Genomic DNA, 16,928 nt, shown 5'->3' with positions numbered 1-16,928 from the left:
CACACACACACACATACACACAAAATCCAAGAAGTACAACAAAGAGATACAAACCATAAAAAAGAACCAAACAGAAATTCTATTCTGAAAAATACAGTGATTGGATTTAAAAATTCAATAGAGCTTCAAAGGTTGACTCAATCAAGCATAGAAAAGAATCAATGAATTAAAAGACAGATCATTTGAAATTGTCCAGTCAGAGAAACAAAAAGAAAAAAAGAGTGAAGAAATCCTATGAGGCTTATTTGATATCATTACCTAAATCAATACATGCACTATGGAGTTCCCTTAAGAAGAGAAAGAGAAAGGACTAGAAAGCTTATTTAAAGAAATAATACCAAAGAACTTTCTCAATCTTCAGAGGGAATGGGCATACAGATTCATAAACCTTAAAGAATACCAAATATGTTGTACTAAAGGGAACTACACCAAGAAACATTGTTATTAATTTGACAATATTCACAAAGACAGAACTACGAAAGTGGCTAGAGAAAAGCATCATCAAATAAAGGGTACCCCCCCACACAAATAATACTATCAGTGATTAGAAATCAGTGGATGTCTTGGCACAAACCTTTCAGGCTAGGAGAGTACATAATGACACATCCAAAGTGAAGAAACAAACAAACAAAACTATGAACCAGGAATACTATATCTGTCAAACTGTCCTTTGAAAATGAAGGAAAGATGAAGAGTTTCCCAGAAAAACAAAAACTGAAAGAGTTCAACACCATTAGAAGTCCCAGTATCTCAGTGCTCTGCCCAAGGGAGTGAACTGCCTTAGAAGAATTGCTAAAGAGAGTTCATCAAATGAAATGAAATGAAAGAACACTTAAGAGCAACATTAAAAAGTATAAATCTCACAGCAAATACAGACTAATGTAATATTGTAAGGGTGATACATAAATGACATTTTAAACCAGTATAAAAGTTACAGACAAAAGTATCAAAAATATAAGTATAAAAATCTGTAATTAGATGTACAATATGAAAAATGTAACTTGTGACATCAATAACATACTGTGCAGAGGAGAGTATAAGTATAGACTTTCATATGCAATTCATATGCAATACAGACTTGCATATGAACTAAGTTATCAGCTTAAAGTAGACTGTTATAAGATTTATATATAAGCTTCATGATAACCAAAAAGAAAATATCTTTAAAGAAGAGAAAGGAATCAAAGTGTATCAATGCACAAAAAAGTCAAATAACAAAGGATGACAGCAACATTGGAAGAAAGGACTACAAAGATACTACAAACATACAGAAAATAATTAACGAAATAACAATAGTAGGCCCTTACCTATCAATAATAACTTTAAATGTAAATAGATTAAACTCCCCTGTGAAAAACATGACATGGCTTAACGGACAAAACAAGATCATCCAAGTATATGCTGTCTACAAGAGATTAGCTGTAGATTTAAGGACACTTATAAGCTGAAAGTGAAACATGGAAAAAGATCCCATGCAGATGACAACCAAACGGAGCAAGGATGGATGTACATATACCCAAAAGAATCACCTTGAAATAATCAAAAACTGTAATAAGAAACAAAAAAGGTCATTATATAATGATTAAGGAATCAATTCAACAGGAAGATAGAACATATATATACACCCAACATCAGAGTATATAAGTATATAAAGCAAACACTGACAGAGCTGAAAGGAAGAATAGACATCAATACAATAATAGTAGGAGATTTCAATACTCCAATTTGAATAATGGATAGAATATTCAGACAGCAAATCAATAAGGAACTACCAGACTTGAACAACACAACAGACCAAATGAACTTAACAGATCCACAGAATGTTCCATGCAACAGCAGAAGAAAATGGATTCTTCTCAAGTGTATACAAACATTCTCTAGGGTGGGTCACAAAACATGTCTTTATTAATATAAAAATATTAAGCTCACACCAAGTATATCCTCCAACCACAATGAAGTGGACCAAGAAATCAATAACAGAAGGAAAATAAAACAATTCACAAATATGTGGAATTTAAACAACACATCCTGGGATCACTGAGTCAAAGAAGACAAGAAAATATCATGAGACAAACGTAAACAAAGACACAAAATACTAAAATTTATGAGATGCAAAAAAAGCAGTACTATGAGGTAAATTTATAGCAATAAAAGCCTACGTTAGAAAAAAAGAAAAATATCAAATAAACACCCAACTTTACACCTCAAGAAACTAGAAAAAGAAAGACAAATTAAACCCAAAGTTAGGTGAAGTAAAGAAGGAATAAACACTACAGCAGAAATAAATGAAGTAGAAAACACAAAAATAGAACAATGATGAAACTAAGAGCTGTTTTTTTTAAAGATAAACTAAGAAGACAAACAATGAGCAAGACTAACAAAGAAAAAAAGAGAGAAGACTTAAATAAAATCAGAAAACATAAAATAAGAAATGAAAGAAATTACAAATGATGCCACAGAAAGAGAAAAGATGATTATTTTCTTTCATAAATAATAATAAAGAACTATTATGAAAAACTATATGCCAACAAATTGAATAAGTTAGAACATATGGCAAATTCCTATAAACATACAAAATATAGAGGCTGAATTCAGAAATAAGAAAAAGACAGAAAACATGAACAGACCAATAATAAACAAGAAGACTGAATCAGTTATCAAAAACCTTCTAGCAAGGAAAGCTCCAGGACCAGATGTCAACATAGATGAATTCTACCATATATTTAAAGAAGAATTAATAACAGAACTTCTTAAACTTCATTCAAAAACAACAGTATAGGGAACACTTCCAAACTCATTTTGTGAGGCCAGTACCACTCTGATACCAAAACCAGACAAAGACACCAAAAGAAAAAAAATTTATAAGATAATATACCTGATTAACATACATATAAGAATCCTCAACTAAACACTAGCAAAACAAATTCAACAACGTATTAAAAGAATTATACACCATGACCAAGTGGGATGCATCTCTGGGATGCAAGGATGTTTCAACATACACAAATCAATCATTAACAGAATGAAAAATAAAAATCATATGATTATCACAATAGATGCAGAAAAGTATGATTTCACATCCATTCATAATGAAACTTCTCAATAAAGTCAGAATGTTAGGAACTTGCCAAAATATAATAATTAAGTCCATATAGAAAAATTCCACAGCTAGCAGCACATTCAAAAGTGAAAAACTGAAAACCTTTTCTCTAAGACCTGGGCAAAGAAAGGATGCCCAGTCTTGCTACTTCTATTCAATATAGTACTGAAAGTCCTAAAGAGAGTGATTAGAAAAGAAAAACAAATAAAAATCATCCAAATCTGAAACAAATAAGTAAAATCATCTGTTTTCAGATGAAATGTTCATATATGCAGAAAACCCTAAAGACTCCACAAAAACTCTTAGAATAAGCAAATTCAGTAAAGCTGCATGATACAAAATCAACATTAAAAACACCGTTGTATTTCTACACACTAGCAAGAAACTATCTAAAAAGGATATCAAGAAAATAATCCCATTTACATGAGTACAAGAATAAAAAAATACTTAGAAGTAAAATTAAGTAGGAAGATGAGAGATGTGTACATTAAAAACTAAAAAACATTGATGAGAGAAATTTTTTTTAAATAAATAAATGTAAAGATACCCTACATTAAGATGGAAGACTATTGTGAAAGTGTCCAGAATACCTGGAGGGATTTAGACATTGATTGAAATTTGCTTCCAAATCCCAATGGCATTTTTTCCAGAAACAGAAAATTAAAAAAAAAAAACCCCTAAAATCCATCTGGAACTACAAAATATCCCAGTCAAAGCAATTGTGAGCAAGATGAACAAAGCTGGAGTCATCACATGTCCTGATTTCAAATTACATTACAAAGCTATATTGATCAAAACCATATGGTACTGGCATAAAAACAGATATATTGTCCAGTGAAACAGAATGGAGTATCCAGAAATAAACCCACACATATACTGTCAACTGGTCTTACACAAGAGAGCCAAGAATACACAATGGGGAAAGGACAGTCTCTTCAATAAATGGTGTTGGGCAAACAATTTTTCCAGATGAAAAGAATGAAATCAGACCCTTCTAACTTACACAAAACTCAATTCAAAATATATTAAATATTTAAATGTAAGGCATGAAACTGTAAAATATCTGGAAGAAAATACAGAGAAAAAAAGTCTGACACTGGCCTTAGCAATGAAAACTTGGATATAATACCAAAAAACACAGGCAACAAAGGCAAAAACAGACAAATGGGATTACCTCAAACTAAAAAGTTTCTGAACAGAAAAGGAAATGAACAAGAAAATAACAAGGCAACCTATGAAATGGGAGTGTATTTGTAAACTTTGTATCAGATAAAGGGTTAATTTCCAAAATATATAAGGAAAACATAAAACTCAATAGCAAAATAATAATAATAATAATCATATGATCTGAATTTTAAAATAGGCAAAGGAACTGAAGAGACATTTCTCCAAAGAAGACATACAAACAATCAGCAGGTATATGAGAAGATTCTTTTTTTTTTAATTTATTTTTTTAAACATCTTTATTGGGGTATAATTGCTTTACAATGGTGTGTTAGTTTCTGCTTTATAACAAAGTGAATCAGCTATACATATACATATGTTCCCATATGTCTTCCCTCTTGCGTCTCCCTCCCTCCCACTCTCCCCATCCCACCCCTCCAGGCTGTCACAAAGCACCGAGCTAATATCCCTGTGCCTTGCGGCTGCTTCCCCCTAGCTATCTACCTTACTACGTTTGTTAGTGTGGAGAAGATTCTTAACAGAACTAACCATCAGGGAGGTGCAATAAAAACTGCAATGCACTATCACATCACACATGTCAGAATGACAATTATCAGAAAAACAAAAGACATAAAGTGTTGGTAAGGATATATAGAAAAGGGAATCCTTATACTTTATTGGAATAAATGTAAATTGATGCAGCCACTATGGAAAACAGTATGGAAGGTCCACAAAAAATTAAAAATAGAATTACCATATGATTTAGCAATTCCATTTCTAGGTATATATCCAAAGTAACTGAAATCAGGATCTCAAAGAGATATCTACACTCCCATGTTCACTATTCACAGTAGCCAAGACAAAGAAGCAACCTAAAAGTCCATCTGTGGTTGAAAGGATATATAAAAAACTGTGGCCTATACATATAATGGAATTTAACACAGCCACAAAAAAGAAGGAATTCTAAGGACATAGTTGAACTCAACACCACCATGAATCACCTGTTGTAACTGTCGTTTATCACGAGAATACACACTCTCCTCAAGCTCAAATGTAACATTCACTGTGACAGACAATATACTCCACCACAGCACACACTTTAACAAATTAACAAGAACAGAAATTATACAATGTCTGCTCTCAGATCATAATGTAATTAAACAGAAATCAATGGAGATTAAACAACACACTTCTAACACATGGGTCAAAGAAGATATCTCAAGACAAATTAAAAAAAGTATTCTGAAAATTTTTAATTTCAACAAAATATTAACAAAATTTGTGGGGTATACTAAATAATAATTAAAATAGTACTCAGGGATTAAGAAACAGAATTAGAAAATAACATTGCCTTCTGTTCTCAATGCCGTAAAATTTAACTCCTATTTCAAAAGTAAAGGAAAAAATATATCCCTGGGATGAGAGGTAACCCCTATGGAAGTTTTTTATATGGAAATACCTGGTTATATATAAATAGATGATTTAAGCTACATTTCAGGAGGCTTAGTGAGTACAAATTAAGAAATCATCCCCCTGTCAATTTCACTAGGCAAAAGTAATGGATACTGACCTATAAATATGCATTACTTATGATTTTAACAGAAAATTTTCATAATCGTCAAATGTAAATTACATTTTATTCCAAACCTTTTAAAATATTATTTTTAACAAAATGTTCAGGGTCATTGAAGAGTAATCTGAAGTAGGGAAATCTGCCATAAATTTACTGAGCCTGAATAATATGTTAAGCATAATGTAAAAGAGAAAACTAAATTTAATTGCTGCTGGAAGTTACAGCCTAATTTTCACCCTAAGCATAGATACAAGATGCTGAGTATAAAGCAATGTGAAAACAGTTAATAAACAGTATAGATCAAATTTATTATTTAGGATTAATAACAGCAACATGGAGAGAATTCTTCAGGATTATTAGTCATAAATTAATTTGCAATAGCAAACAAGGCCCTATAAATGGGAAAATCCTATTTCCTAATACAATCAGTTACAAAATGCTAAATTTCAAAGCATTTCATAAAAATATTAACTCCACTAAATCCTTGTCATTTATTATTTGATGTTATTTGATGAAGTTTTATTTTTATTGTTGAATTCCCTAAGTGTGTATGTTGGGGGTGGTGGTGGTGTGTTCTATAAGTAGCTAAGATGCTTACTCACGCCCTGGGCATGTTCACCGCTTCCTCTTTTTTCTCACCTCACATAACGTACCTTAGATAGTCTTTTGGAAGATTCACAACTATGGTCTGCACATGGTTTGGGTCCTTTTTCAGTGTCTAGAGATGAAACTGAGAAAATATTTTATATTTTATCATGGGTCTAAACTACTATATCACAATATTTAAACTGGCTTTTGAAATATAAAATAGATCATGTATCTAATATTTCTATTCCACTAAAAAATTAAGCAATTTTCCAAATGTTAAATCACTCTTTTCAGCCAAAAACCTAACATAAAAATGTATCTTATATAAATCAGGAAAACCTATTGCAGTGAACTTAAGAGTATGTGGCAACTGACATCATACAATTTTAAACAATGGAATTATTTTGCCTTTTATACCATATATATGTGTATGCATGTATAAATGTGTTTACTCATTCAATATTCTACTTAACTCTACCCATATAACATAGTGTCAGTCATTTGACTAACTCAATTCTTAATCTCTACAAAGAGATAAATGATTATAACAATACTGAAAAGAGAATGAGGTTGGACTACAGTAGTGGCCATGGTAACTAAAATGATGAACATAGTCATATATGCATGCATTGATGTACCTATTTATTCAATAAGTAATTATTGAGAGTCTATTACATACTAAGAGTTATCCTAAGAGTCTGAGACACATAAGTGATCAAAATCTACAAACTCCCTGACTCTCTGGAAATTATATTCTAAGGCAGAAAATGAGAATAAACAACAATACATAAAAACAATAAACAGTCATCATTACAGAAACATATTTTGTGATAAGGTGATAAGTACTAGAAAACAAAGAGCAAGGAAAGAATCCTATAACCTGCAAAACTGCCCTTCAAGAGTGAAAGAGAAATGAAGACTTTCCTAACTAAACAAGAGCTGAGGGAGTTTGTGACCACCTGACCTGCCCAGCAAGAACTGCTCAGGGAGGCCTGCAGGTGAAGTGAAAGGATACTAGGAGGTAACGTGAAGCTGCATGAAAAGAAATAAAGACCTTAACAAAGGTAAGCACACGGACGACAGAAGCTGCTGTTACTGTCAGATCGGATTGTAACAGCAATTTTTCTATATATGACTTAAGAGTCTAATATACTTACAAAAAAACAATTGGTCTAAAGGCTAGTATTACTGTAACTTTGGTTTGTAACTCCACACTTTGTTTTCTATATAAATTAAGAGACTAATTCATTTAAAATAATTATTAGTTTATATTTTGGGGCAGACAATTTATAAAGTAGCAAGTTTATGTCATCAGCAACTGAAAGAGGTGGGGATACAGCTGTTAAAGGAGAGTTTTCAAATGGTGTAGAAGTTAGGTTGGTATAAATTCAGATTAGAGTGTTATAAACTTAGGAATGTGAAATGTAATTCCTGTGGTAACAACAAAGAAAATAACTATAGAATATACACAAAAGGAAATGAAAAAGATTTCAACATTTAACTACAAAAAAGTCAACTACACAAAAAAGACTATAATGAAGGAAATGAGGAACAAAACTGCTATAAAGCATAAAGAAAACAAATAGCAAAATGACATAGGTAAATTCTGCATTATCAATAATCATTTTAAAAGTAAATGGATTGGGGACTTCCCTGGTGGCGCAGTAGTTAAGAATCCACCTGCCAAAGTAGGGGACATGGGTTCAAGCCCTGGCCCAGGAATATTCCACAGAGCAACTAAACCCGTGTGCCACAACTACTGAGCCTGCACTCTAGAGCCCATGAGCCACAACTACTGAAGCCCATGCTCCCTAGAGCCCATGCGCCACAACTACTGAGCCCGCATGCTCCAACTACTGAAGCCTGCAAGCCTAGAGCCCATGCTCCACAGCAAGAGAGGTCACCACAGTGAGAAGCCCACACACCCCAATGAGTAGTAGCCCCCACTCACCACAACTAGAGAAAGCCCACATGCAGCAATGAAGTCCCAACACAGCCAAAAATAAACAAATAAATAAGTGGATTAAATTCTCAAGTCAAAAGAGAGAGATTTGAGAATGAATAAAAAAAACATAATCATACTATGTACTGTCTACAGGAGACTCACTTTAGATACAAAAACAAAAATAGATTGCAAACGAAAGGATGGAAAAAGATATTCCATGCAAATAGTAACCAAAACAGAACAAGAGTTGTTATACTCATAAGAGATAAAATAGACTTAAAATCAAGAAAGGGTATAAGAGACAAAAAAGGACAATATATACTAATAAAAGGTTTAACACAGCAAGAATATGTAATGCAAATATAAACATTTACATACCTAATATCAGACCATGAAAATTTTTGAAGTAAAAACTAACAGCATTCAAAAGAGAAATATACATTTCTACAATAACATTTGGAGACTTCAATATCTCACAATAGTGGATAGAAGAGTCAGATAGAAGATAAGTAAGGAAATAGAGGTCTTAAACAAAACAGTCATAACCCAGGACTGGATGACTTCAGTGGTGAGTTCTAACAACAGTTAGAAGAATTAATACCAGTCCTCTCAAACACTTCCAAAAAGGTGAAGAGGAGGTAACACTTCTAAACTCATCCTCTGAGGCCAGCGTTACCCAGACACAAAAGCCAGACAAAGACACCATAAAACACTACAGTCCCATATCCCTAATCAACACTGATGAAAAACTCAACAAAATACTAACCAAACTCAGGGGCTTACTAACAGGACCATACACCATGCGCAAGTGGGGTTTATTGCCAGAATTCAGGGATGGGCCCACATACAACTATGCCATTTCATCTCAGTAACGCAAGTTGTAGCCAGTGCATTGTGGCAGGAAAGCGAGATAAGAGGCATCCAAATTGGAAAAGAAGCAGGAAAATTACTTCTGTTCAGAGATGCTATGATCTCATATGCAGACAGTAAGATTCCACAAATAAAACTGTTAAGAACTAATAAATAAATTCAGCAAAGTTGCACAATACAAAGTCAATGCACAAATCAGCTACATTTCTATACACTACAATGAAAAGCCTGAAAAGAAAATTATGGGAACAATTCCATTTACAAAGGCATCAAAAAGAATAAAATACTGAGGAATTAACCATTAACTTAACCAATACTCAGGAATTAACTTACAATTATAACGTAACCATTGTTGAAAGAAATTAAAGAAGACATATAGAAATGCATGCAATGTTCATAGACTGGAAAAGGTACCATCGTTAAAATGTCAATACTACACAAAACAATCTATAGACTCAAAGCAATCAACATTAAAATCCCAACTACATTTTCTGCAAAACAGAAAAATCCACACTAAAATCTATGTGGAATCACAAGGGACTTTATATAAAGTCTTAAAAAAGAATAAAGCTAAAAATCATAATTCTTGATTTCAAAATTTACTACAAAGCTGCAGTAACCAAAACAGTGTGTTACTGGCATAAAGACAGAAATATTGACCAATGTAACAGACAGCCCAGAAATAAGCCCTCACATATATGGCCAAATGATTTTTGACAATGGTGTCAACACTATTCGATGGGGAAAGCACTGCCTTTTCAATAAATGGTGCTGGGAAAACTGGATATCCACATGCAAAAGGATGAATTTCGATTCTTACCTAACACCATACATGCAAATTAGCTCAAGATGGATCAAAAACCTAAATGTAAAAACTAAAACTACAAAATTCTTAGAGGAAAACTTATGGCAAAAGCTTCATTGGATTTGGCAATGATTTCTTGGATATGTCACCAAAGGTACAAGAAACAAAAGAAAAAAACAGACAAATGGACTTTATCAAAAAAAATTTTTAAAGTGTGCATCAAAATACAATAGCAATAGAGTTAAAAGGCAACCTACAGAATGTGAGAAAATATCTGCAACTCACATATCTGATAAGGGATAAATATACAGAATATGTAGAGAACTCCTAAAACTCAATACCAAAACAAGCAAACAACCAGATTAAAAAATGAACAAAAAAACAAAAGTGGGCAATGAGGGACTTCCCTGGTGGTCCAGTGGTTAAGACTCCATGCTCCCAGTGCAGCGGGCCTGGGTTCGATCCCTGGTCAGGGAACTAGATCGCACATGCTGCAACTAAGACCTGGCACAGCCAAATAAATAAATAAAATTTTTTAAAAAACGGGTAATGAATTTGACAAGGAATTTCTCCAAAGAAGATGTAGAAATGGCCAATAAGCTCAGGAAACGATGTTCAACATAACTAATTTTTAGAGAAATGCAAATCAAAACTATAACGAGACACTACCAAACACCCATTAGGATGGTTACTATGAAAACAAAAGAAAATAACTAGTGTTGGTGAGAATGTGGTGAATTGGAACTCTTGTACACTGTTGGTGGGAATGTAAAATGTTGTAACCACTGTGGAAAAATAGTAGCAGTTCCTCAAAAAAAAATAAATAAATAAAAACAGAATTACTATTATGATCTAGCAAATCCACCTTTGAGTATATACCCAAAAGAACTGAATGCAGGGTCTCAAAGAGACATGTGTACACCTATAAGCAGCATTATTCACAATAGTGTACTGAAAACAACACAAGTGGCCATCAATGCATTCACGGAGAAGCAAAATGTTGTATATACACAGAATGAAATATTATTAGTTCTTAAAAAGGAAGAAAATCCTGCCATATGTTACAACATGGATGAACCTTGAGGACATTTTGCTAAGAGAAATAAGCCAGAAACAAACAGAAAACTACTGTATGATTCCCCTTATATGAGATATTTAGATAAAATCACAGAGATAGAAAGTAGAAGGGTAGATACTAGGAGCTGTAGGGAAAAGAGCAACTTATTGTTTAGTAGAAACAGAATATCAGCTTCCCACAATGAAAGTGTTTTGGAGGTAAATGATGATAACAGTTAGACATGAATGTATTTAATGCCATGTAACTGTATACTTGAAATGGTTAAGATTAATTTTATGTATGTGCATTTTACCACAGTAAGAAAATGGAAAAAAATTAAAAATAAATGAATTAAATCAGACTTCTCCTCAGAAGTCATGCAAGCAAGAGAACAGTGTGAATGATTTTAAACACAGTATTGAAAGAAAAAAAAGTCACCAAACTAAAATACTGAATTCCGTGAAATTATTCTTCAAAACTGAAATAAAAACAAAGACTTTCTCAGAAAAACAAAAATTGAGAGAATCTATCACCAGAAACCCAGACTTATAAGAAACATTAAAAGAAGTTCTTCATAAAGAAGGAAAACAATACGTGTCCACAACTTGGATCTAAATAAAGGAAGGGCACTAGAGAAGGAATAAAAGAAGGTAATAGTAAATCTGTTTTTCTTATTCTTAACTGATCTGACAATAGCTTGTTCAAAAGCTTATGGATGAGTAAAATAAATTACTGCAGTTTTATAAGGGAAGAGAGGGCAAATTTGGGAATTCTATTGTAAAGTACTTGTACTACCCATGAAATGGTACAGAATTATTTGAAAGTAGACTTGGATTAGTCATAAAAGTGTACTGCAAACTACAGGGCAAACACTTAAAGTAAAAAACAAATTATAACTGATATGTTAATAGAAACAAATTGAGTCATATAAATGCCTGATTAAAACCAGAGAAGGCAAAAAAGTGGAAGAGGAAAAAGAAACAAAGAAAAGGGGCAACAGAACAGTAACAAATATGGTAAATGTTAATCCAACTCCACCAATAATCATTTTTAAAGTCAATGGTTTAAATTCACCAATTAAAAGACAGAGACTGTCTGAATGAATTTTTTAAAGATCTAATTATTTCTCATCTACAAGAGACCCACTTTAAACATAAAGATACTGATAGACTAAAAGTAAAGGGGTGGAGAAAATCACACCATACTAATGTGAATCAAAAGAAAGCTGGAAAAGCAATATTAACTTTAGACAAAAGACAAACATCTAGACAAAGAATAAAAGAGAAATTAGAGGACATTACTATCTATCTTTCATAAATAAAAAGGATTATAAGAATATTATATACAATAGTATGCTAAAAATTAGATAACTTACATGAAATAGATGAAAACATAAATTATCTAAACTGACCCAAGAAGAAACACAAAATAGGAACAGTAATGTAACAAAGAGATCAAATCAGTAATCAATGATCTTCCAATAAAGAAAACCCTGGACCCAATGGCTTCAGTGGTGAACTCTAACAAACATTAACTATTAAAAGAAATCTTTCTCCATCACTTTCAAAAGAATAGAAGAGGAAGGGACACTTCTTAAAACTCATTTCATGAAGCCAGTAGTATGCTGATACCAAGGGCAGACAATAACATCACAAGAAAACAAAACTCTGGGCTAATATCAATTTGAATGCAAATACTCTCAATAACAGAAGTACAAAATTATTCCAGCAGCATACTAAATATATATATATATACCCTGACCAAGTGGGATATATTGCAGGAGTGCAAGCGTGGTTCACCATGTGGAAATCAAAAATTACAATGCACAACATTCATAGAAGGGAAAAAAAAAACATGATCATCTCATTTGACACAAAAGAAACATTTGACAAAAGCTAACACCCTTTCATGATTAAAAAAAAACACACTCAATAAACTAGGAATTGAAAGTAACTGCTTCACCCTGATAAAGAGCTTTTATGAAAAACCCACACAGCCAATATCAAATTCAATAGTGAAACACTTAAACTTTTCCCCTAGGATCAAGAACAATTCAAGGATGTCCACTTTTGCCATTTCTACTAAACAATATATTGACATTCTAGCAAGAACAATTTGGCACAAAATAGATAGAGAAGAGATAAAAGTTATCCAAATTGGAAAGAAATAAGTAAAACTATTGTTATCCTTAGGTGACATAATCTTCCATATAGAAAATACTAAAAATTCCAAGCACCATAAAATAACTCTTAATTAATTAAACCAAGATGTAAGATACACAAAAAAATCAATGAATTTCTACATACTAGCGATGAACAATGTGAAAAAGAAAATTATTGTACTTACAATAGCATCAAAAACAATAACATATGTAGTAATTATTTTATCAAGAAGTGTTAAGACTTACACACTGAAAAGTATAAAGCACTGCTGATAGATAAAGAAGTCTGCTGTGTTCTAAATATTTTATGCCCCGCCCCAGTTCTTATGTTGAAATGCTAATGCCCAATGTGGTAGTATTAGGAGGTGGGGTCTTTAGGAAGTGCTTAGGTCATGAAAATAGAGCCTTTATGAATGAGATTGGTGCTCTTACAAAAGAGGGCTCCAGAGAAACCCCTAGCTGCTTCTGCTATGTGAGGACATAATGAAAAGTCTGTAACCCTTAAGAGGGCCCTCACCAAACATGGTGGCACTGCGACCTCAGAATTACAGCTTCCAGAAACGTGAGAAATAAATTTCCATTGTTTATAAGCTACCCAGTCTATGGTATTAGTTACAGCAGCCCAACAGACTAAGACAAAGTCCTAAATAAAGGGAGAGCTATCCTGTGTTCATGGGTTGGAAGACAATATTGTTCAGGAGGTAACATTAGAGACATTACAGATTCAATGCAAACCCCAATGGCCTTTTTCAACAGGAATGAAAAAGCAGGTGCAAAAAACATATGGGATTGCAACTGACTTCAAATAGCCGAAACAATGTTGAAAAGGGGAGAACAAAATTTAAGGACTCCCACTTCCCAATTTCAAATATTACTACAAACAAAGCTACTATCAAAACCTTATGATCAAAGCGTTGTGGACTACCATAAGAATAGGCATACAGAGCAATGAAATAGAATTAACACCCCAGAAATAAATTCACATATCTGTGGCTAAGTAAGTTTCAACAAGAGTACCATGACAATTCAAAGAGAAAAGAACAGTCTCTTCAAAATTGGTGTTGGGATAATCGTACATCCACATTCAAAAGTATGAGGTTGGATCCATATTTCACAGCATATACAAAAATTAACTCAAAATGAATCTGAGACCTAAATGTAGGTGGTAAACTTAAAAATTCTTATAAAAAAGAAAATGAGTACACATCAAGCAAAGAGATCTCAAATAAAAAATGTAACATTATACCTCAAGGAATAAGAAAAAGAAAATCATGCTAATCCCAACATTAGCAGAAGAAAGGAAATAATACATTAGAGCAGAAATAAATGAAATAGGAAAAAATACAAATGGTTAACAAAACCAAAACTTGGTTTTTTGAAAAGATAAAACTGACAACCTTTAGCTATAATAAGAAAAAAAGAGGATCCAAATACATGAAATTATAAATTAAAGAAGAGACATTGCTCTGATACCCAGAAATACAAAGGAGCCAAAGAGACTACTATGAATAACTATACACCAAAAATTGGACAACTGAGAAGAAACTGATAAATTCCTAGAAACATGCAACCTACCAAGACTGGAATCATAAAGAAGTAGAAAATTTGAACAGATCAATAGTGACTAAGGAGATAGAATCATTAACCAAAAATTTCCCCCCAGCTCCACAAAAAAGCCCAGAACCAGATGGCTTCACTGATTAATTCTACCAAATATTTAAGGAACTAATGTCAATCTTTTTCAAACTTCAAAAAAACTGAAGAGGAGGTAACATGCTCAAACCATTTTACAAGGCCTGATACCAAAGCCAGATAAGGACACTAATCAAAAAGAAAACTATAGGCCAATATTCCTGATGAATATAGATGGAAAAATCCTCAGCAAAATACTGGCAAACCAAAATGAACAGCACATTAAAACTATCAAACAACATGAGTAAGTGGGATTCATCTCTGAGATGCAAGGACGGTTCAACATATGCAAATCAACAAATGTGATTTATCACATTAATAGAATGAAAAATAAAAACCACATGGTCATCTCAATGTATGCAAAAATGTATCTGACAAAATTCAACTTCCATTCAAAATAAAACTCTCAACAAATTAGGTACAGAATGAATCTACCTTAATATAATAATGGCCATGTATGACAAGTCCACAGCTAACATCATACTCAATATGAAAGGTTGAAAGATTTTCCTCTAAGATCAGGAACAAGGAAAGGATGCCCACTCTCACCACCCCTATATAACATAGTACCGGAAGTCCTAGCCAGAGCAGTCCAGCAAGACAAAGAAATAAAAGACACCTGAATCAAACAAGGAGAAGTGAAACTATCTCTGTCTGCATATGATGTAATTTTACATAGAGAAAATCCTAAGGATTTCAGCAAAAAACTGTTAGACTTAATAAATGAATTTAGTTAAGTTTCAGGATACAAAGAAACATGCAAAAATTGGTATAATTTCTATATAATAACAAATTATCTGAAAAGAAATAAAGAAACAATCTTATTTACAATACTATCAAAACCAAAAAAATACATAGGAGTAAATTTAAACAAGGAGGTAAAAGGTCTGTACACTGAAAATTACAAGACAGTGATGAAAGAAACTGAAGAAGACACAAATAAATGGAGATGCCTCATGTTCATGAATTGAATGAAATTAATATTGTTAAAATATCCATACAACACAAAGTAACCTACGGATTCAACGTAATCTTTACTAAGATTCCAATGTATTTTTTACAGAAATAGAAAAAAAATCCTAAAATTTGTATGGAATCACAAAAGACCCTGAATAAGTTATCAATGCAGTTCTAAGAAAGAACGAAGCTGGAAGTATTACACTTCTAATTTCAAATTATATTACAAAGGTATAGTAGTCAAAACAATATGGTACTGGCATAAAAACAAACACATAGTCCTATGGAATAGAACTGAAAATCCAGGAAATAAACCTATGCATGTAAGGTCAACTATATTTGACAAGAAAGCCAAGAATACTCAGTTGAGAACAGACAGTCTCCCCAATAAATGATACTGGGAAAACTGGACATTCACATGCAAAAGAATGAAACTAGACTCCTATCTCATGCCACACACAAAAATTAACTCAAAATGGATTAAAGACTTAAATGTAAAACTTAAACCATAAAACTCCTAGGAGAAAACACAGGGAAAAGCTGGTGCTGGCAATGACTTTATGACTATGACACCAAAGCACAAGCAATGAAAACTAAAGTAAACAAATGGGACTACATACAACTAAAAAAGCTTCTTCACAGCAAAAGAAACAATCAACAAACTGAAAAGACAACCTAGAGAATGGTATAAAGTATTTGATAACCACATAAATTTGATAAGACAATAATATCCTAAATATATAAGGAACTCATACAATTCAAAAACAAAAAACAAATAGCCCAATTAAAAATTGAAAAGGACCTGAATAGACTTTTTTTTCTTAGAAAGTATTCAAATGGCCAACAGGTAAATGAAAAGGTGCTCAACATCACAAATCATCACGAAATGAAAATCAAAACCATGAGGTATCACCCACATCTGTTAGAATGATGATTATCCAAAAGACAAGAGATGAGTGATAGCAAGGATGTGGAAAAAAGGTAACCTTTATGCACCTTTAGTGGGAATATGAATT

At 32.6% G+C, this 16,928-nt stretch overlaps 1 protein-coding gene across 1 annotated transcript in view; it reads right to left on the bottom strand.

Moving 5' to 3' along the window:
* ZPBP (zona pellucida binding protein) overlaps positions 1-16,928 on the bottom strand; it is a 104,313-nt gene that overhangs the window by 43,848 nt on the left and 43,537 nt on the right. The window contains exon 6 of the mRNA XM_032643451.1: positions 6,491-6,567. Within this exon, the coding sequence (XP_032499342.1) occupies positions 6,491-6,567 (77 nt within the window). The remainder of the gene's footprint in view (positions 1-6,490; positions 6,568-16,928) is intronic.

This window comes from Phocoena sinus, chromosome 9 (assembly GCF_008692025.1).
Source record: "Phocoena sinus isolate mPhoSin1 chromosome 9, mPhoSin1.pri, whole genome shotgun sequence".
Classification (NCBI taxonomy): Eukaryota; Metazoa; Chordata; class Mammalia; order Artiodactyla; family Phocoenidae; genus Phocoena; species Phocoena sinus.
Note: the sequence above shows the minus strand (reverse complement) of the source record. Positions and strands in the feature narration are given on the sequence as shown.